Here is a 21979-nt window from a genome sequence, read left to right on the forward strand (position 1 = left end):
GCAGCGAGCTGTCCCGCGCTCCCATTGGCCGGCTGGGAGGCAGGCGGCGCGGCGGCCTCTGTGGGGGAAAGATGGCGGCGGTCGGCGGGGAGCCGGGCGACTTCTGCCGCCATCACAGCCAGCTGCCCGTCTGTGCCACCAGAGCCAAATATCGCGAGGGCCGAAGGCCTCGCGCCGTCAAGGTGAGGCCGCCCCCCCCCCCCCCCCCCCCCCCACCACACAGCTCTCCAACGTTAACTTCTGTGGGCCTCATCTGGAAAATGGGGATAATAAGAATCATAATGATGGCATTTATTAAGCGCTTACCAGGTGCAAAGCACTGTCCTAAGCGCTGAGGAGATTGTGAGCCCGTTGTTGGGTAGGGACCGTCTCTATATGCTGCCAACTTGCACTTCCCAAGCGCTTAGTACAGTGCTCTGCACACAGTAAGCGCTCAATAAATACGAATGAATGAACAAATGCCATCGGCGTCATTATTATTATTAATAATAACGATAATGAGGGTAGTCGTTAAGCACTTACTATGTGCCATGCACTGTTCTGTGCCCTGGGGGAGGTACATGGGTTCAAATCCCGGCCCCGCCAATTATCAGCTGTGTGACTTTGGCCAAGTCACTTCACTTCTCTGGGCCTCGGTGACCTCATCTGGAAAATGGGGATTAGTAGTAATGATAATGGCATTTGTTAAGCGCTTACTATGTGCAAAGCACTGTTCTAAGCGCAGGGGGGATACAGGGTGATCAGGTTGTCCCACGGGGGGGGCCTCACAGTCTTCATCCCCATTTTACAGATGAGGGAACTGAGGCACAGAGAAGTGAAGTGACTTGCCCAAAGTCACACAGCTGACAGTTGGCGGAGCCGGGATTTGAACCCACGACCTCTGACTCCAAAGCCCGGGCTCTTTCCACTGAACCACGCTGATTCTCTAAGACCAAGATTAAGACTGTGAGCCCCCGTGGGACAACCTGATCACCTTGTAACCTCCCAGCGCTTAAAACCATGCTTTGCACATAGTAAGTGCTTAATAAATGCCATTATTATTATTATTATTTTATTATTATTATTACATGGTAATCAGGTACTCCCACTTGGGGTTCATAGTCTTAATCCCCATTTTACAGAAGAGGTCACTGAGGCCCAGAGAAATGAAGTGACTTGCTCAAGGTCTCCCGGCAGACACGTGCTCCCTTCATTCATTCCCCCCACCCATCCCCAAATCACATATAATAATAATGATAATAATAATGATGATATAATAATAATGATAATAATATATATTATATTAGTATATAATAATAACATAATGATAATAGTAATAATGGTATTTGTTAAGCGCTATGTGCCAAGCACTGTTCTAAGCACTGGGGGAGGTATGGGGGAATCAGGTTGTCCCACATCTTAATCCCCATTTTAAAGATGAGGTCACTGAGGCCCAGAGAAATGAAGTGACTTGCTCAAGGTCTCCCGGCAGATACGTGCTCCTTTCATTCATTCCTCCCATCCCCACAGCACACATATAATAATAATGATAATTATAATAACGGTATTTGTTAAGCGCTTACTATGTGCCAAGCACAGTTCTAAGCTCGGGGGAGGGGTACGGGGGAATCAGGTTGTCCCACGTCTTAATCCCCATTTTACAGATGAGGTCACTGAGGCACAGAGAAGTTAAGTGGCTTGCCCAAAGTCACACAGCAGACAAGAGTATATATCTGTAATTTATTTTTTTATGTATGTATGTTAATGTCTGTCTGCCCCTCTAGGCTGTGAGCTCGTTGTGGGCCGGGAATGTGTCTGTTGTTGTATTATACTCCCCCAAATGTTTAGTACAGTGCTTTGCACATAGTGGGCACCCAGTAAATATGATCGAATGAATGAATGATGAGTCAATAAGTTCTGTGCATGCGGTTGTTCCTTTTTCTTAACCTTTCTGCACTATTATAGTAGTCATCATGTTAGTTATTAATGAGTTAATGGCATTTATTGAGCACCTATGTGCAGAGCCCTGCACTAAGCACCCAGGAGAGCAGAAAAGTGATAGAAGACTGTAAGCTACTTGAGGGTTGGGATCACGCTTACCATCTATTGAACTCTCTCGGGCACTTAATACTGTGCTCTGCCTGCAAGGGGCACTCAATAAATGCTATTGATTGATTGGCTGGCTGGTCGCAAGGAGCTTCCAGCCTAGTGAGGAGACAAATTCCAGCCAGGAAAAGTAGTAGGATGTAATGGAAGTAAGCTCATTCTGGGCAGGGAATGTACCTGCTAATTCTGTTGTATCGTACTCTTCCAAGTGCTTAGGACAGTGCTCCTCACAGAGTAAGTGCTCAATAAATACCATAGATTGATTGATAGATTGACACAAGAACAACAAAAGGCACACAAGGAGCTTAGACTCCATCATGAGAGACAGGCATCAAGTTATACACTAGCAGCGGAATCCGAGTAATACGATTAAAGGTTCAGTCGAGTCTACCTCGACTGAAGATTTGAGAAGCTGCTTCTTGGAGAAGCAGCGTGGCTCAGTGGAAAGAGCCCGGGCTTTGGAGTCAGGGGTCATGGGTTCAAATCCCTGCTCCGCCAACTATCAGCTTTGTGACTTTGGGCTTTTCAGTGCCTCAGTTACCTCATCTGTAATATGAGGATTAAGACTGTGAGCCCCCCGTGGGACAACTTGATAACCTCCTCAGTACTTAGAACAGTGCTTTGCACATAGTAAGCGCTTAACAAATACCATCATTATTATTATTATTGTTATCTATGAACACACATACGGGAGGATGGTCAATCAGTCGTCCTTGTGGAACACCTTCCGGTGTGAGCGGCGCACTGTACTAAGTGCTTGCGGTGGCTCCGTGTTTTGATGATGGAGCTGTCACTCGGCAGCAGTTGAGGGGTCAGCAAAGACCCCTCGGTTTACTTACCGAGCCTGCACCCTCTCTCTCCGCATCTCCAAAGGGCACTGAGGAGCGGCACTGGGGTCTGAGGCTCTTCCCACCAAGGGTGCGCTGGGCAGCTCTCTCTGTTGGGGGCCTTTAAACCTTCCACTAAGACGTAAAGGAAACTTGGCACTCTAAATCAAACATGGCATCCCAGGTCCATGGCTTCACTCTGATTTGGAAATGCCCCTCTCCTCGAACAGCTAATTACAGAAGGCAGAGTTTATTTGTTTTCCAGCGAGGTCCCGGCCCGGGGATAGAGGAGTCGGCAGAACCTTCTTTCCGGCTGCACTGTCTCTTGCAGGCCTGTCCGGTTCTGGGAAGCGCAGTGGGTGACGCCTGGGAGCGGGCCGGATTTGGGGAGGAAGGGAGGAAGGGTCCACGGGGGCTGGTTGTGGGCGCAAGGCAGAATTGTCACGCACACCCGTCCGTTTGCTCCAGGTGTACACAATCAACCTGGAGTCCCGCTACTTGCTCGTCCAGGGCGTCCCTGCCTTGGGCGTCATGAAGGAGTTGGTTGAGCAGTTCGCGCTTTACGGGGCCATAGAGCAGTACAACGCCCTCGATCAGTATCCGGCGGAAGAATTCACTGACGTTTACCTCATCAAGTTTCAGAAGTTGCAGAGTGCTAGGTACCGTGGCAATCCTTCTATGACAAATGACAAACGTGTTGTATTGAGCGATGGTGGTAGGTAAATGCTTAGTCTGTGCCAAACACCGCGCTCAGTGCTGGGGGTTGACTCAGTCTCTGACTCACGCGGGGTTCGGTCTGAGAAGGAGGGAGAGCAGGCATCCCCCATTTCACAGAGGAGGCCGAAGCAGCGTGGCCTAGTGGCTTGAGCACGAGCCTGGGAGTCAGAAGGACCTAGGTTCTGATCCCGGCTCCGCAACTAGTTGGCTGTGTGACCTTGGGCAAGTCGCTTAACTTCTCTGTGCCTCTGTTCCCTCATCTGTAAAATGGGGATTAAGCCTGTGAGCCCCATGCGGGAAGTGATTCTGACCAACCTGATTAACTCATACCTACCCCAGTGCCTACCCAGTGTCTGGCTGTAGTAAGTGCTTAACACATAAAAAAAAAGAAGAAACTGAGGCCCAGAGAGGGAAAATCATGTACCCACAGTCACACGGTGGACCTGAACCTGAATCTTCTGACTCTCAGTCCCTTCTCGAGCTGGTTGGGAATCAGTGTCACTCTGATTCATTTCCGTAAGAATTTGTAAGTTACGGTCATTTTCTGTCGCTTCGCTGTGGGAGCCCTTCCCAAACCGGGACCGAACTTAGGCGTGGCCGATGATTGCTCTATCCTGAACACAGCTCAGTGGAATGGGATTTCTGGCTTAGTAAACATGCGCTTCTGTTCAGGGTAGCCAAGAGAAAGCTGGATGAACGGAGTTTCTTTGGCGGCTTGCTTCACGTGTGCTACGCTCCCGAATTTGAGACCGTCCAAGAGACCCGAGAGAAACTGCAAGACAGGCAGCGATACATCGCCAGGGCAACAGGAAACCGAGGTGCGTGCAGGGCCGTTGTATTGTTGGGGGATGGTGATCCTGGCTGACGGCCGGACCCCGGGGCTCGCCAATAGTAAATAATGCTAATAATTGTGGTATTTATCGAATGCTTACTCTGTACCAAGCACTCTACTAAGTTCTGGGATAGGTGCAATCACTCAACTGTGTTTATTGACCACTTCCTTTATGCAGAGCACTGGACTAAACACTTGGGAAACTACAGTATACCAATATAACAGACACATTCCCTGCCCACAATGAGCCTACAGCCTAGAAGGGGAGACAGACAATATAAATAAATAAATTAAGAATCTGAACAGAAGTACTGTGGGGCTGGGACGGGGGTTGAATAAAGGGAGCAAGTCCAGCGACGCAGAAGAGAGTGGGAGTCAAGGAAGAGAGGGCTTAGTCAGGGAAGGCCCCTTGGGGGAGATGTGCCTTCAGTAAGGCTTTGGAGGTGAGGAGAGTAATTGACTGTCAGATATGAAGAGGGAGGGCATTCCAGGCCAGAGGCAGGACATGAGTCTGGTCGGTGGCGAAATAGGATCGAAGTACAATGAGTAGGTTGGTGTTGGAGAGGGGAAATGTGCGGGCTGGGATGTAGTAAGAGAGCAGCAAGGTGAGGCAGGAGGGGGCAAAAGGATTGAGTGCGTTAAAGCCAATGGTAAGGAGTTTGTGTCTGATGCAGAGGTGGATGGGCAACTATACCCCCTAACTGTCAGAGTCTGTCAAGGTTCAGGTCTAGGTCCCCTTCTTTTCTCCATGTACACCCACTGCCGTGCAAAACTCATTTGCTCACATGGCTTCATCTACCACCTCCATGCGGACGATACCCAAATCTCCATCTCCAGCCCTGATCCTAGCTCCCTCTATGTGGTCTTGCATTTCCTCTCACCTTCAAGACATTTCTACTTGGTTGTCCTCTTGTCACCTCAAGCTTAACATGTCCAAAACAGAACTCCTTATCTTCCCACCCAAACCCTTTCCTCCCCCTGACTTTCCCATCACCGTAGACGGCACCACTATCCTTCCTGTCTCGCAGGCTCGTAACCTTGGCGCTATCCTCGACTCTTCTCTGTCATTCAACCCACATATTCAATCCATCACTAAATCCTGTCAGCCCCACCTTCACAAGATCGCTAAAATCTGTCCTTTCCTCTCCATCCAAACTGCTACCATGTTAATACAATCACTTATCCTGTCCAGCCTGGATTGCCACATCAGCCTCCTTTCTGACTTCCCAGCCTCCTGTCTCTCCTCACTCCAGTCCATACTTCACTGTGCTGCCCAGATCGTTTTTCTTCAAAAAAGTCCAGGACATGTCTCCCCACGCCTCAGAAAACTCCAGTGATTGCCCATCCACCCAGCGCTTAGAACAGTGCTTTGCACATAGTAAGCACTTAACAAATGCCGTCATTATTATCCACCTCCGCATTAAACAAAAACTCCTCACCGTTGTCTTTAAAGCAGTCCATCACCTTGCCCCCTCCTACCTCACCTTGCTATTCTCCTATTACAACCCAGCCCACATACTTCGCTCCTCTAATGCTCCTCACTGTGCCTCCACCTTGTCTATCTCTCCGCCAAGCCTTCGCCCGCATCCTGTCTCTGGCCTGGAACGCCCTCCCTCCTCAAATCCGACAGTCAATCTCCCCCTCTTCAAATCCTCATTGAAGGCTCATCTCCTCCAAGATGCCTTCCCTGCCTAAGCCCTCCTTACCTCTTCTCCCACTCCCTTCTGCCTCACCCTGATTTGCTCCCTTTGTTCTTCCCCCCTTCCCAGCCCCACAGCACTTACGTACATACCTGTAATTTGATTTATTTTAATGTCTGTCTCCCCCTGCCTAGACTGTAAGCTCACTGTGAGAAGGGAATGTTTCCGTTTATTATTTATTTTATTGTACTCTCCCAAGCACTTAGTACAGTGCTTTGCACACAGTAAGCACTCAGTAAATACAAGCGAATGAGTGGAGGTTCTTGAATGTGGAAACACGTCCTGAACGTTTTTGAAGAAAAATGATCCAGGCAGCAGAGTGAAGTATGGACTGGAGTGGTGGGGAGACAGGAGGCCGGGAGGCCAGCAAGGAGGCTAGTACAGTAATTAAGATGGGATAGGATAAGCGACTGATGCAAGATAATTAGGTCCTGTCTCAGAGTCCCTGCCTCACAAGCTAAAGGCCTGGAGGGAAAGCAGGTACTGAATCCTCAATCTACAGAGGAGGAAACTTAGGCACAGAGGAAAGGAAGTGACTTACCTAAGGTCATACAGCAGGCAAGTGGTGGAACAGAGACTAAAACCAGGTCCTCAGACTTCCAGGCCCTTGCTCTTCTCACTAGGCCACACTGCTTCTGTATATCCTGATCCCAGGAGATGCTTCTTGATTTGGACAAAACCTGGAGTCTCCACGGAAAAAAGCCTTGCCTAGTTTTCCTGTCCCTGCCCAAATATAAGTTGTTTTTTTGAGTCCAGTAGGAATCAGTATGTGAATAAGTTTGAAATGTCATTTTCTAGCCTTGCCGATGTGTAAGTTCCTGACGGTTACTCTGTGTAAATGACTGCTTTCCATTTTCCCTTTTGAAAAGCCAACAGCCTGTTCGGGGCAAAGAAGAAACCGGAGGGCGAGCCCCCAGCCCCAAGAAGCCTCCTCCTCGGTCACCGCCTGGGGCTCTGTCCGGCTGCCCCTGGCTCCCCGGGTGGACCCCACCCCGAGCGGTTCCCTCTTCCCCTCCAGCCTCCTCCCCATCACCACCCTCCACCCTTCCTAGCTGGGGAGAGCTGGCAGAGGCGCTGCCCTGAGCCCAGGCAGAGGGGACCCCCGGGAAAAGCCCCCGACTCCTGGGGACAGCGGCAGCAGGCCGATCCTCCCGACAATGGGATCGGCAGGTTCTTGCCCCGGACCACCCAGCTGCAGGAGCGGCGGAGACGGAGAGAGGAAGACCGGGATGGTGACCCCACTGCCGAGCCCACGGACCCGGGCAGGAGTGAGCGGCTCATCGGGCCTCTGCTCCCCACCCTCCCCGCCCTGGATCTGGGCGATGCCTCGCTCAACACCTCGGCCGGCCTCATCCAAAAGAAACTCAGGGAGGTGCGTCCCGCCCTGTCCCCTCACCCCATTCCCCATCCCCCGGGACCTCCGTGGTCGGCCCGAGCCCTGGCGTGCGACAGGAAGCAGGACAGAGTCCGGGCCTTAGGCGGCTCCCGGGAACAACCAGGCATTTAGTTTAAACTACCGTCCGCGTTCCCTCTGGGGCGCTTGCTGGGGGAAAGGAATCCTGACGAGGAAATCTCAGAGGCTCTTTGAATCCAGTCCAGCTGTCTCAGTGGCAAAAGATGGGGTAGCTTTCTCTGGCAGGATGAATTTCAGCGGGGGCATGCGGGTCACAGTGAAGGAAGCCGCCCGAGAAACAGCGTGAACTCTTTTTTTCTTTTGACAACCAGGTGGCCGCCCTCCCTCGGCCGCAGCCTTCTGAGAGCCGGGGAGACGAGGTCCCAGACTGCCCCCGCAAACAGAGGAGAAGGATCTAAGCCCGAACGCCCACCTCCTGCCACCTTCACCAGGCCAAACGGATGGACAGATGGATGGATCCCCAGGACCGGTGTCGTTCCCTTGCCCCAGAGAGAGCGGGGTGGTAGCGCCTCGAATGTGCACTCTGACTTTGCACAGATGCACTTCGTGCCGCACTCTCCACTCCCACCGCCCAGTTTGGGTCATGAGAAACTCAAGACTGCGGGAGGAATGGGGAGGAGAAGGGCTTGCCTTCTTTCCCTTTGTTGGGTAGAGTTCTCTCCTGGGCTGTGGGCAGGGTGGGAGGGTGTGAACCCGCTGGAGGAGCCGGTAAAAATCTGCCCTGGCACACGGAGGGTCACAGAAAGGATGTTTAATGAGTTAAACCTGTTCCCGCCCTCACTACAAGTCAGGCTTTTCTGCGAATGCCTGGGACTCAAACACCAAGCGGCTCTGGAAAATGAGACAGACAGAGAGAGCCAGTGTTAGAAACCCACAGTTTCCAAGAACGTTTGGAAAAATACAAGATTTTGGTACATGCTTTTTAGTGAGCCACTTCCTGCCTGTCACTGCTGCCCCGCACCCTACCCCCCCAGCCCCCAAACCACCAGCACTGTCTCTCCCCATCACTCGCCCTTCCCCCACCAAGCTCCTGGCCCCCATCTTCAGCCAGGCCACTGATTGGACATGTTGCCCTGGTCCACGGCAAATACCCCGGCCCATGGGCAAGCAGCCGGGGCCACCGATGCCATTCCCCGAAGCCCCTTCCTTCACCCTCTCAGCTGCTGGGGCAGGCCAGGAAGTGACATTTGAGAGAAAGAGAAAGGGGTTCAGTCCTCTTTACCTTAATGTCTGGTAAACACGGGCCAAATGCTTCCAGCAAGAGACTCTCTTCTCTCACAGCCTGATCGAAGTCTGCGAAAGAGAGTTTGCCGTCGTGGTCGTAATCCTGAAGGGAGAGGAGGAGGAGCGGCTTTTAGGCTGGGGCCTGACACCGTCATTGCTCGGGCCACACCGAGCATGGGGAGAGAATAGCCTTAGAAGATTGGGGAGGCCCCACACCAGGAACTCAAGCCCAGAAAGGCCAGGGCCCAGGGCAGGAAATGGGAGCTGAGTGCTTGAGCTGCCAGGTCTGCTCGGCCAGGGCCTGGCAAACCATGACCTTCATTCTTCACCCGTAGGTTTGCTGTGGGAAGGAAAGAACATTTCTATTTTCTCTAGTTACCAGGAAGGAAAACGAGCCTTCCCTTCTTTGCCTCTTCCCTCATTGTCATCATCGATGGTATTCATTGAGCGCTTCCTGGATGCACAGCCCTGTAATAAGCACTTTTTTTAAATGGCATTTATTAAGCGCTTACTATGTGCAAAGCACTGTTCTAAGCGCTGGGGAGGTTACCAGGAGATCAGATTGTCCCCCGGGGGGGGGGGGGGGGGGGTGCTCACAGTCTTAATCCCCATTTTACAGATGAGGGAACTGAGGTCCAGAGAAGTGAAGTGACTTGCCCAAAGTCACACAGCTAACAATTGGCAGAGCTGGGATTCGAACCCATGATCCCTGACTCCAAAGCCCGGGCTCTTTCCACTGAGCCATGCTGCTTCTCTGAGCCATGCTGCTTTGGGAGAGTACGATTCAGCAGAGTTGTTGGAGACAGTCCCTGCCCACAATGAACATCCAGTCTAGTGGGGGGACACAGACGTTAATATAAATAAATAATAGATAATTTAGAATTATGTACCTTAAGTCCTCAGTCAGCTGAAAGAAACACAGGCTGTCATTGGCAGCAATAACAGTCACACGTGTACTGAGCGCCTGCTGGGTCAATCAATCAATCGTATTTATTGAGCGCTTACTGTGTGCAGAGCACTGTACTAAGCGCTTGGGAAGTATAAGTTGGCAACATGAGGAGTGAGTAGGAGAAATAGGCCCAGGCTAGGGCCAAGGCCATTGCCCCAGCATTAGGAGTGGGAGAGTGAGGTCTGGTGAAGACGGAGCAGGGGGTGCGGTTGGGTGGGGCGAGGGGGGCGGGAGATGGCAGGGGGTTCTCCTTAACCAGCCAAAGGGAAGGGCCATTCACTGAGGCAGGGGCTGGGGAGTCTAACTGGGGGCCACGAGGCCAACTGGGCCAGGTCCCGGCTCCCTTTCCGTGCAAGGCCGCTGCAGGGAACCTGCCGATAGCTGCAGTTCAGGGAAGCGGTGTGGCCCAGTGGAAAGAGCCCAGGCCTGGGAGTCGGATGACGTAAATTCTAATCCTGACTCTACCACAGGTTTGCTGTGTGACCTTGGGCAATCACTTAACTTCTCTGGGCCTCAGTCACCTCCTCTGTAAAATGGGGATTAAGACTGAGCCCCATATAGGACAGGGACTGTGTCCGACCCAACTACCTTGTGTCTACCCCAGTGGTTGGCACAGAGTAAGTGCTTAACAAATTCCACAATTATGATTCATTTCTCTGTTGCTATTTTCTGATCTGCAGGCAATTTGCCTGCCCCTTACCCCCCTCCTTTCCCTACCTAGCCTTCTGCCCTACACCCAAGTGTGCAGCTGGTAGCCAAAGACCTAGTTTCCTAGGTGTCTCACCTGGCCACCTGCCCGTTGGCTTCAGCAGCAGGGCCCTGCCTCTCTCCTCAAAGTCCCCAGTGCCACTGTGGCCGGTTCGGGTCAAAACCTTGGCGGTAGGCCGGTGAAAGGGAGGTATTTCTGGAGGGACAGCGGCCTGGTCCTCGGTGGCCACCAAGGCCCCACTCCAGCCTCAAGCGGTCAGGCAGCATCTCTGGGCCAAGACCAGTCAGTTTTGCTGTCGAGCCCGCATATCTCTAGGGGATGGGTTCTGGCTTCATTTGCCAAAAAAGGTGCTCCTCACCCCGTTGAGGGCTGTCCCGTCCAGCAATAACCGATCAATCGGGATTTGAGCTTCGACAGCAAGCGGAGCACCGGACTGAACGCTTGGGAGAGTTCAGTATAATAGAGTTGGTAAACACGATTGCTGCCCTCAAGGAACTCACAAGCAGCTACTGTGCCCCATCATCCCTGAGGACCCCCAAAAGATCCCAGAAGTGGGGTGGGCTCGCCTATTCCCAGCCCAGCTTTGGCTCTCTGGGTGTCTGCCTCCTCCGGTCGCTAGGCTGGAAGCTGGATGGGAGCAGGAAGTGTGGGCAGGGCAGGGCACTTGGTACAAGGGACCAACATTCAACAGCCTCAGTAAACACTTCTGGTAACCCACCTGGTTGGTTCAACCCTCAGCCCTTGAGGTGAGGTAAAACAGCGCTTAGTCCAGTGCTTTGCACCTGGCAAGCGCTCAATATATACAATTTAATGAACCAGTTCCCCTTTTATTGGATGTTCAGTACGGTGTTCTGCACTTTAACTTCTTTCCCTTGAAACGAGTTCCCCTTTTTACCAGGTGCTCAGTACACAGTAAGCACTCAAATGCCACTGGTTCACTAGTCAACTCCCATCCCTTGAGGCGACGCCCCCTCTTACAGGGCACCAGTACAGTGCTCTGCCCACTCAATAAATACCACCGATGGTTCGAAGGATCAATTAATCCCACGCTGCCAAGTGAGAGAGTTGCTCTTTGGCCCCCTTACCATTTTCTTGAGCGTGATTTCCACCAAGTCCTTAATACCTTCATCGGGGTCTTCCTCAGTGGGCTGCTTGAGAAGGCTGTTTTTCAGCATGTGGAACATTTCCTCTCGCGAAATGTACCCGTCGCTGTTGAGGTCATACACGTCAAAGCAGTCTGTGGAGAGCGGGAGAGATGGCTAGCACCGGGGGCGGGCACAGGGCCCAATCCCGCTGTCGGCTTCGGGGAGTGTGGTCGTGACCTGCCCGGGCCAGGCTCCGCACCAAGGGTTGGTTGGCTAGTGAAAGGGAAGGACGTGACCGAGGAGGGATTTCGGTTCAGGAACGCCCGCAGCCGCTGGGCTAAGCTGAGAAGAAGCCCGGCCTAGTAGAGAGAGCCTGGGCCCAGGAGTCAGTCAGGGGATCTCCTGCCCAATCTCCCACTCCCTTCTGCATCGCCCTGATTTGCTCCCTTTATTCATTCCTTGTCCCGGCCCCACAGCACTTATCATTCATTCATTGAATGGTATTAAATTGAATCGTATTTATATAGATAAATAAATCAATTACACATATACATATGTGCTGTGGGGATGGGAGGGAGGATGAATGAAGGGGTAAGAGCAGCGCAGAAGGGAGTGGGAGAAGAGGAGAGGAGGGTTTAGCCAGGGAAAGGTTCTTGGAGGGGATGTGCCGTTAATAAGGTTTTGAAGTGGAAGAGAGCAACTATCTGTTTGATAAGAGAAGGCCAGAGGTAGGATGTGGGTGAGAGGTCAGCAGCGAGATAGACGAGATTGAGGTGCAGTGAGGTTAGCATTACGCCCATATCCATAATTTACTTTTTTATATTAATGTCTGTCTCCCCCTCTGGAATGTAAGCTCGTTGTAGGCAGGGAATGTGTCTGTTATTTGGTTATATTGTACTCTTCCAAGCACTTATCCACCCCAGTGGTTAGTACAGTGCCTGGCACATAGTAAGCACTAAACAAAATATCACAATTATTATTATTACTATTTTAAAAAATGAATGTGTCTTGTGGGTCTGAGGTACTTCCTCAAAGGCTTAGCACAGTGCACCGTACCCAATGGGCATCACTCATTCATTCATTCATTCATTCATTCATTCATTCATATTTATTGAGCACTTACTCTGTGCAGAGCACTGTACTAAGTGCTTGGGAAGTACAAGCTGGCAACATATAGAGACGGTCCCTACCCAACAGTGGGCTCACAGTCTAGAATAAGGAAACAGACAACAAAACAAAACATATTAATAAAATAAATAGAATAGTAAATATGTACAGGTAAAATAGAGTAATAAATATGTACAAACATATACACAGGTGTTGTGGGGAGGGGAAGGAGGTAGGGCGGGGGATGGACGGGGGTCGACGGGGGGACAGGCGAGAACGAGGCACAGGGAGGAGGTTAGCGGCAGAGGAGTAGAGGGTGCGGGCTGGGCTGTACATATCATCGCTATCGCTACTCCTTGGGGCAGGCCAGGGGGGTTTCTGGACCTCTTCCCACTCCAGCCCCACGGGGCACCCTGGCCACAATCCTGCAGCTAATAATAATAATAATAACTGTGGTATTTGTTAAGTGCTTTCTACATGCCAGGCACCGAACCAAGCACTGGGGTGGATAAGTGCTTGCAAGAGTACAATATAACCAAATAACAGACAAGTTCCCTGCCCACAATCATCTTACAGTCCAGAAGGGGAGAGAGACATTAATATGAACAAGTAAATTACGGATATGGACGTATTGCTAACCTCACCGTACCTCGATCCCACCTATCTTGCTGCCGACCTCGCCCTCTCGGCTGCTTCTGTGAGAAGCAGTGTGCTTAGTGGAAAGATCCCGGGCGTGGGAGTCAGTGGACGTGGGTTCTCATCCAGGCTCCCCCACTTGTCTACTGAGTGACCTTGGGCAAGCCACTTAACTTTTCTGTGCCTCAGTTACCTCATCAGAAAAATGGGGATTAAGACCGTGAGCCCCACGTGGGACAACCCGATTATCTTGTATCTACCCCAGTGCTTAGAACAGTGCTTGGTTCATAGCAAGTGCTTAACAGATACCACAATTATCATTATTACTATTACGAGCAAATCGGGTTGGATACAGTCCCTGTTCTGCATGGGGCTCAAAGCCTCAATCCCCATTTTACAGATGAGGTAACTGAGGCCCAGGGAAGTAAAGTGACTCACCCAAGGCCACACAGCAGGCAAGTGGTAGAATGGGGATTGGAACCCATGACCTTGTGACTCCCTAAGAATACATCATGCAGCTCCCCTGATTTCCATGGCCATGGGACCCGGACTTGAAGGCCGGGCTGCTCCTTGCCTGGGCCGTCCAGGTCTTCTGAGACTGGCCCAAGCATTCATTTATTCATTCAATCGTATTTATTGAGTGCTTACTGTGTGCAGAGCACTGTACTAAGCGCTTGGGAAGTATGTCGGCAACATATAGCGACGGTCCCTACCCAACAACAGGCTCACAGTTTAGAAGGGGGAGACAGACAACAAAACAAAGCATGTAGACAGATGTCAAAATCATCAGAACAAATAGAATTAAAGCTATGTGCACATCATTAACAAAATAAATAGTACATATGCCCAAGTAAAATAAAGTAATAAATCTGTACAAATATACACAAGTGCCGCGGGGAGGGGAAGGTGGTAGGGTGGGGGGATGGGGAGGAGGACAGGAAAAAGGGGGCTCAGTCTGGGAAGGCCTCCTGGAGGAGGTGAGCTCTCAGTAGGGCTTTGAAGGTAGGAAGAGAGATAGCTTGGCGGATGTGTGGAGGGAGGGCATTCCAAGCCAGGGGAAGGACGTGGGCCGGGGATCGATGGCGGGACAGGAGAGAAGGAGGCCCAGTGAGGAGGTTAGTGGTGGCAGAGGAGCGGAGGGTGCGGGCTGGGCTGGAGAAGGAAAGAAGGGAGGTGAGGTAGGAGGGGGCCAGGGGATGGACAGCCTTGAAGCCGAGAGTGAGGAGTTTTTGCTTGATTCATAGGTTGACAGGCAGCCACTGGAGATTTTTGAGGAAGGGAGTAACATGCCCAGAGCATGGGGCCGCAAGAGAGGAAGTGGTGGGAAAGGTCAGCGGGGGGCAGAGGGGGTCCGCCAGAAATCCTGGCCAGGCCAGCTGGGGGGCCCGGAGCTGGTCTGACCTAAGGGTGGCTCGGCTTACATTTCATCTTTTCCTCCAGGGTCCCCCGAAGAAACACCGCCAGGCCAGCCACCCACTCGGCTGCGCTGATGGAGCTGTCGTTGTCTTTGTCGAACGCCCGGAACACTGGAAAGGGGAAAGGCTGTGGGCACTGGACCACTCCACCCAAGATGGGCTGCCCCCATCCTGCACCTGCCGCATGCCCTGCGTTGGAGGGCAAGGACCCCGGGGTTCTTGGGCACAGCCCCACCGTCTCACCGCATCATCGCACCCCAGCATCCCGAACGGTCCGCGGACGCTTTACCCCGAACCGTGTGGGGCTGAGTGGGGGGCCTCAGCGGCACGCATGGAAGCAGCATGGCCTAGTGGATAGAGACCGAGCCTGGAAATCAGACGGACCCGGGTTCGAATTCCACCTGCGCCACATGTGACCATGGGCAAGTCACTTCACTTCTCTGTGCCTCATCTGTAAAATGAGGATTAAGATCCTGAGCCCCACATGGGACAGGAACTGAGTCCAACCCGATCTGCTGGTATCCACCCTAGCACATAGTACAGTACCAGGCACAGAGTTAGAGCTTAACAAATACCACAATTATTATTATTATTTTTAGGTCATTCGGGTCTCAGGGAAAGGCAGGGTTCTCTCGTCTCGTGACTCTGTAACCACCGCCAGCTCAAGCTGCTGCAGAACCCCAGTGGATTCTCTGGGAAGTTTGTTCCAGAAAGCTGTGGTTTGGATGGTGGGGGTCTGGGGGGTGGCGCATCACAGGGCCCCTGGCATTTCCAGGGTGAGAAATCGAGGCACGACTGACTCTTCCTCTAGGAAGAGGGCCAAACCATTCCCTAGTTACTGACTAGCTGAGAATAGAAAGTGCTACTGATCGGGCAAATTGATCAATTGGTGGTACAGTAACAATAATAATTGTCTTAATTGTTAATTTGCTTGTATCCACCCCAGCGCTTAGTACAGTGCCTAGCACATTGTAAGCACTTAACAATTACCACAGTTATTATTATTATTATTAAGGGCTTACGATGTGTCAGGCACTGTACTAAGAACTGAGGTGGGTACAAGCAAATCGGATCGGACGCAGCCTCTGCCCCACATGGGGCTCAAAGTCTCAATCCCCATTTTACAGATAATAATAATAATGGCATTTATTAAGCGCTTACTATGTGCAAAGCACTGTTCTAAGTGCTGGGGAGGTTACAAGGTGATCAGGTTGTCCCACAGGAGGCTCACAGTCTTCAGCCCCATTTTACAGATGAGGTAACAGTGGCCCAGAGAAGTGAAGTGACTTGCCCAAGGTCACACAGCAGAGAAGTGGCAGAGACAGGATTAGAACCCATGATTTTCTTACTCTCAGGCCTGGGCTCCATGCTGCTTCTTGTTGTGGGCAGGGAATGTGTCAGCTTATTGTTATACTGTACTCTCCCAAGTGCTTAGTACAGTGCTCTGCACACAGTAAGCACTCAATATATATATATATATATATACATATATATATCTGTAATTTTATTTATTTATATTGACATCTGTTTAATTGTATTGATGTCTGTCTCCCCCTCCTCTAGACTATGAGCTCATTATGGGCAGGGATTGTCACTCTTTATTGCTGTATTATACTTCCCCAAGCTCTTAGTACAGTGCTCTGCACATAGTAAGCATTCAGTAAATATGACTGAATGAATGAATCAATAAATACAGTCGACTTTATTGAGCTCTAATTGTGTGCAGAGCACTGTACTAAGCACTTAGGAGAGTGCAATATAACTGAGTTGTCAGTCATGTTCCCCTGCCCATGAAGAGTTTACGGTCTAGAAGAAATAGAAACAAAGTCATCTTTGCACATAGTAAGCACTTAATAAATGCCATCATTATTATTATTATTATTCCCCCTCAGTTTCCCTTCTCAGTCAATAACAGTACTGGTTTCCCAGCCCAGGAGCCCTACTGGTTTCCCAGCCTAGAGAAGCAGCGTGGCTCAGTGGAAAGAGCATGGGCTTTGGAGTCAGAGGTCATGGGTTCAAAGTCAGCTGTGTGACTTTGGGCAAGTCACTTAACTTCTCTGGGCCTCAGTTACCTCATCTGTAAAATGGGGATTAAGACTGTGAGCCCCCCGTGGGACAACCTGATCACCTTGTAACCTCCCCAGCGCTTAGAACAGTGCTTGGCACATAGTAAGTGCTTAATAAATGCCATCATTATTATTATTACTGAAAGCTCACCTCCTCCAGAAGGCCTTCCCAGACTAAGCCCCCCTTTTCCTCCGTTCCTTCTCCCCTCCCCATCGCCCCGGCTCCCTCCCTCTGCTCTACCCTTGTCTCGGGTTCCTCATCTGTAAAATAGGGCTAAAGTACCATTTCTCCTACCCGCTTAGATTTTGAACAATTGTGGAACAGGGACTGTGTCCCATCTGATTATATTGTATCTAACCCAGTGTTTAGCACAGTGATCAGCACATAGTGAGCATTTAAATAAGTACCATCAATATTATTTGCCTACCTTCAAGCCATATGTAACATAAAATGACATGATTTGACATACCGTGAACCAAAAAACAAAACTCACTACTGAGTTTTAGTGCTAAAAAGCCAAATTTACAGGCAAGATTTTTCCCTGATATTAAATTAATGAAAAACACAATTGGGGACAAAATTGAAACACACTTTCTGCCTTTTTAATCTTAATCGATATAATGTTGTTGTTGTACAGCAGCGTGGCTCAGTGGAAAGAGCATGGGCTTGGGAGTCAGAGGTCATGGGTTCAAATCCCGGCTCTGCCAATTGTCAGCTGTATGACTTTGGGCAAGTCACTTCACTTCTCTGGGCCTCAGTTTTCTGTAAAATGGGGATTAAGACTGTGAGCCCCCCGTGGGACAACCTGATCACCTTGTATCCTCCCCAGCGCTTGGAACAGTGCTTTGCACATAGTAAGCGCTTAACAAATGCCATTATTATTATTATTACCCCCTCCCCACCCCACAGCACCTGTGTATATATGTACATATTTATTATTCTATTTATTTTATTAATGATGTGTATACATCTATAATTCTGTTTATTTATATTGATGCTATTGATGCCTGTTTACTTGTACTTGTTTTGTTTTGTTGTCTGTCTCCCCCTTCTAGACTGTGAGCCCGTTGTTGGGCAGGGATTGTCCCCATTTGTTGCTGATTTGTACTTTCCAAGTGCTCAGTTCAGTGCTCTGCAAGTGCTCAATAAATACGACTGAATGAATGAACGAACCTCCTCAGTTGTCACTATCGATCCTTCGCTGTCGTACAACTCCTACATTCAATCAACAGTATTTTTTGTGTGCCTACTGTGCGCAGAGCACTGTACTAAGCACTTGGGAGAGTACAGTGTAACAGAGTTGGTAGAACATTCCCAACACATTTCCTCCTCAGTGCCCTCGGGGTAGCTTTGTCCCTCTCCCAGCTGGTCTGGTCTAGTTGGGAATAGGGGTCAGGGAGGGTGTGGCGGTGAGGTGTGTCAAGAGGCAGCGTGGCTCAGTGGAAAGAGCACAGGCTTTGGAGTCAGAGGTCATGGGTTCAAATCCCAACTCTGCCACATGTCTGCGGTGTGATCTTGGGCAAGTCACTTAACTTCTCTGGGCCTCAGTTACTTCATCTGTAAAATGGGGATTAAGACTGTGAGCCCCACGTGGGACAACCTGATCACCCTGTATCCTCCCCAGCGCTTAGAACAGTGCTTTGCACATAGTAAGCGCTTAATAAATGCCAATTATTATTATTATTATTATGAAGAGGCAGCCTGTGGAAAGCTGGGTCCTAATTCAGTCCCCGTGTGATTGTAGGAACCTGGGCAAGTCACTTATCCTATGTAGGTCCTCCACTGAAAAGCGGGGATGAGACCCCACCAATCTTTCTCTCTAAAAAAATCATTTATATTAAAGTCTGCCATTCATTCATTCAGTCGTACTTATTGAGTGCTTACTGTGCGCAGAGCACTGTACTGTCTGGAAAGTACAATACAGCAATAATAATAATGATGGCATTTGTTAAGCACTTACTATGTACAAAGCACTGTTCTAAGCGCTGGGGGCGGTTACAAGGTGATCAGGTTGTCCCACGTGGGGCTCACAATCTTAATCCTGTATATATGTATATATGTTTGTACATATTTATTACTCTATTTATTTATTGTACTTGTACATATCTATTCTATTTATTTTATTTTGTTAGTATGTTTGGTTTTGTTCTCTGTCTCCCCCTTTTAGACTGTGAGCCCACTGCTGGGTAGGGACTGTCTCTATATGTTGCCAACTTGTACTTCCCAAGCGCTTAGTACAGTGCTCTGCACACAGTAAGCGCTCAATAAATACGATTGATTGATTGATTGATTAATCCCCATTTTACAGAGAGGTAACTGAGGCTCAGAGAAGTTAACTGACTTGCTCAAGGTCACACAGCAGACATGTGGCGGAGCCGCAATTCGAACCCATGACCCCTGACTCCAAAGCCCGTGCTCTTTCCACTAAACCACGCTGCTTCTCTACTGTCTCCCCCCCTAGATTGCGAACTCACTGTAGACAGGGAATGTGTCTACCAACTCTGTTGCATTTGACCTTCCAAGCGCTTAGTACAGCGCTCTGCACACAGTAAGCACTCAATAAATTCCTTAATAATGACGACGATGATGACGGTTAGACTGTGAGCCCCATGGGGGCAGGGTCCGTCAAGCTAGCTCTCTTCCTCCCTTCAAGGCCCTACTGAGAGCTCACCTCCTCCAGGAGGCCTTCCCAGACTGACCCCCTTCCTTCCTCTCCCCCTCGTCCCCGTCTCCATCCCCATCTTACCTCCTTCCCTTCCCCACAGCACCTGTATATATGTATATATGTTTGTACAGATTTATTACTCTATTTATTTATTTATTTTACTTGTACATATCTATTCTATTTATTTTATTTTGTTAGTATGTTTGGTTTTGTTCTCTGTCTCCCCCTTCTAGACTGTGAGCCCACTGGTGGGTAGGGACTGTCTCTATATGTTGCCAACTTGGACTTCCCAAGCGCTTAGTACGGTGCTCCGCACACAGTAAGCAAGCGCTCAATAAATACGATTGATATGTTTGTACATATTTATTACTCTATTTATTTATCTATTTATTTTACTTGTACATATCTATTCTATTTATTTTATTTTGTTAGTACGTTTGGTTTTGTTCTCTGTCTCCCCCTTCTAGACTGTGAGCCCACTGTTGGGTAGGGACCGTCTCTATATGTTGCCAACTTGGACTTCCCAAGCGCTTAGTACGGTGCTCTGCACACAGTAAGCACTCAATAAATACGATTGATTGATTGATTGATTGATTGACTGAGTCTGATCAGACTATCCTCTATCTGGCCCAGCGCTGAGCAGATTGCTTGCCACCCCATAAGAAGTGCTGGCCCTATCGCTACCGCTAACTGGGACCTCAGTGCGAGGATGGGTCCGTCTGGGCCTGGCAGGTCGCTCACCCCTGTCCATGATCATGTCGTCCGTCATGCCAAACTTCATGTGCAAGATGTTTCGGAACGCGTTTCGGTCCAGCCCGACGGAGGCCGGACGTTCGCTGGTCTCCTCCACCAGGCCGTAGAACATCCTGATGAGACTCTCCGCTTCATTCTTGGTGACTGGGAAACCAACCGGACAACTGAGTGGGACCCCCCTGCTGGTCCCCGCCCCCCCGCCAGGGCAAGTTCTCTGTCCCAAGCGCTTAGTACAGTGCTCTGCACACAGTAAGCACTCAATAAATACGATTGATTGATTGATTGATTGAGAGGGGTGAGGCTTTCGGGCTTTCCTTACCTCAGAGGCAAATAAGCCACCAAATGAGAAGCAGCGCGTCCTACTGGAAAGAACCCAGGCCTGGGATTCAGAGGACCTGGGTTCTAATTCCTTTCCTCTCATTCATTCATTCAATTGTATTTATTGAGCGCTTACTGTGTGCAGGGCACTGTACTAAACGCTTGGGAAGTCCAAGTTGGCAACATATAGAGACAGTCCCTACCCAACAATCAATCAATCAATCAATTGTATTTATTGAGCGCTTACTGTGTGCAGAGCACTGTACTAAGCGCTTGGGAAGTACAAGTTGGCAACAAATAGAGACAGTCCCTACCCAACAGTGGGCTCACAGTCTGAAAGGGGGAGACAGAGAACAAAACCAAACATACTAACAAAATAAATAGAATAGATAAGTACAAGTAAAATAAATAAATAGAGTAATAAATATGTACAAACATATATACATATATACAGGTGCTCTGGGAAGGGAAGGAGGTAAGATGGGGGGATGGAGAGGGGGATGAGGGGGAGACAGTGGGCTCACAGTCTAGAAGGGGGAGACCGAACAAAACAAAACATCTTTTAGACTGTGAGCCCACTGTTGGGTAGGGACCGTCTCTATATGTTGCCAACTTGTACTTCCCAAGCGCTTAGTACAGTGCTCTGCACCCAGTAAGCGCTCAATAAATACGATTGATTGATTGATATTAACAAAATAAAATAAATAGAATAGATATGTACAAGTAAAATAGAGTAATAGTAATAATAGAGTAAGATACAAGGTGATCATCATCACCTTGTAACCTCCTCAGCGCTTAGAACAGTGCTTTGCACATAGTAAGTGCTTAATAAATGTTATCATTATTACGATGATCCCCAATTTGTAGATGAGGGTACGGAGGCCCAGAGAAGGGACGGGCCTTGCCCCAGGTCACGGAGCGGACGAGTGTCCGAGGCGGGATTGGAAAGCCGGTCCGTGCCCTGGTTGCCGGGGGCCGGGGCGGTACTCATCATCAATCGTATTTATTGAGCGCTTACTGTGTGCAGAGCACTGTACTAAGCGCTTGGGAAGTACAAGTTGGCAACATATAGAGACGGTCCCTACCCAACAAGTGGGCTCACAGTCTAAAAGGGGGAGACAGTCTAAAGGACTCACAGTGCTTGATCCCTTTACTGAGGGACTCGGCCAATTTCTGCATGTTTTTGCGGTTGGAGGCGGCGGGTCTCGGGGCCGCGCTGGGGACCATCGTGGACCACCCCGAGCATCCCGCCCCGTGGACCACGCGTCGCCTAGGCAACCGGGCAAGGGTGGGACCAGCCGGGGATGACGTCACTGCGCACGCGCCCCAGGCCCCGCCCCTGCCGTCACTACCGTCAGGAGCAGCAGCAGCATCATCGTGGGTTCGTTCGTTCGTTCGTTCGTTCGTTCGTTCGTTCGTTCGTTCGTTCGTTCGTTCGTTCGTTCGTTCGTTCGTTCGTTCGTTCGTTCGTTCGTT

The 21979-nt window shown here is 50.0% G+C and overlaps 2 protein-coding genes across 2 annotated transcripts; one reads left to right on the plus strand and one right to left on the minus strand.

The window, feature by feature from the left end:
* The first annotated feature begins 71 nt into the window (after positions 1–71).
* On the plus strand, positions 72–8307 carry RBM48 (RNA binding motif protein 48). Its single transcript, XM_038769555.1, has 5 exons — positions 72–182; positions 3381–3571; positions 4302–4447; positions 7031–7533; positions 7887–8307. Exons 1-5 carry the CDS (start codon positions 72–74, stop codon positions 7971–7973), a joined length of 1038 nt encoding a protein of 345 aa, XP_038625483.1. The 3' UTR covers positions 7974–8307.
* Positions 8308–8311: 4 nt separating this feature from the next.
* Positions 8312–21776, minus strand: EFCAB1 (EF-hand calcium binding domain 1). Its single transcript, XM_038769566.1, has 6 exons — positions 21640–21776; positions 20174–20329; positions 14707–14811; positions 11543–11694; positions 8798–8902; positions 8312–8406 (listed from the first exon to the last, which is right to left on the minus strand). The coding sequence occupies exons 1-6, from the start codon at positions 21728–21730 to the stop codon at positions 8356–8358; spliced, it is 660 nt and encodes a 219-aa protein (XP_038625494.1). The 5' UTR covers positions 21731–21776; the 3' UTR covers positions 8312–8355.
* Between the last annotated feature and the right edge of the window lie 203 nt (positions 21777–21979).

Source organism: Tachyglossus aculeatus, chromosome 2 (assembly GCF_015852505.1).
Source record: "Tachyglossus aculeatus isolate mTacAcu1 chromosome 2, mTacAcu1.pri, whole genome shotgun sequence".
NCBI lineage: Eukaryota > Metazoa > Chordata > Mammalia > Monotremata > Tachyglossidae > Tachyglossus > Tachyglossus aculeatus.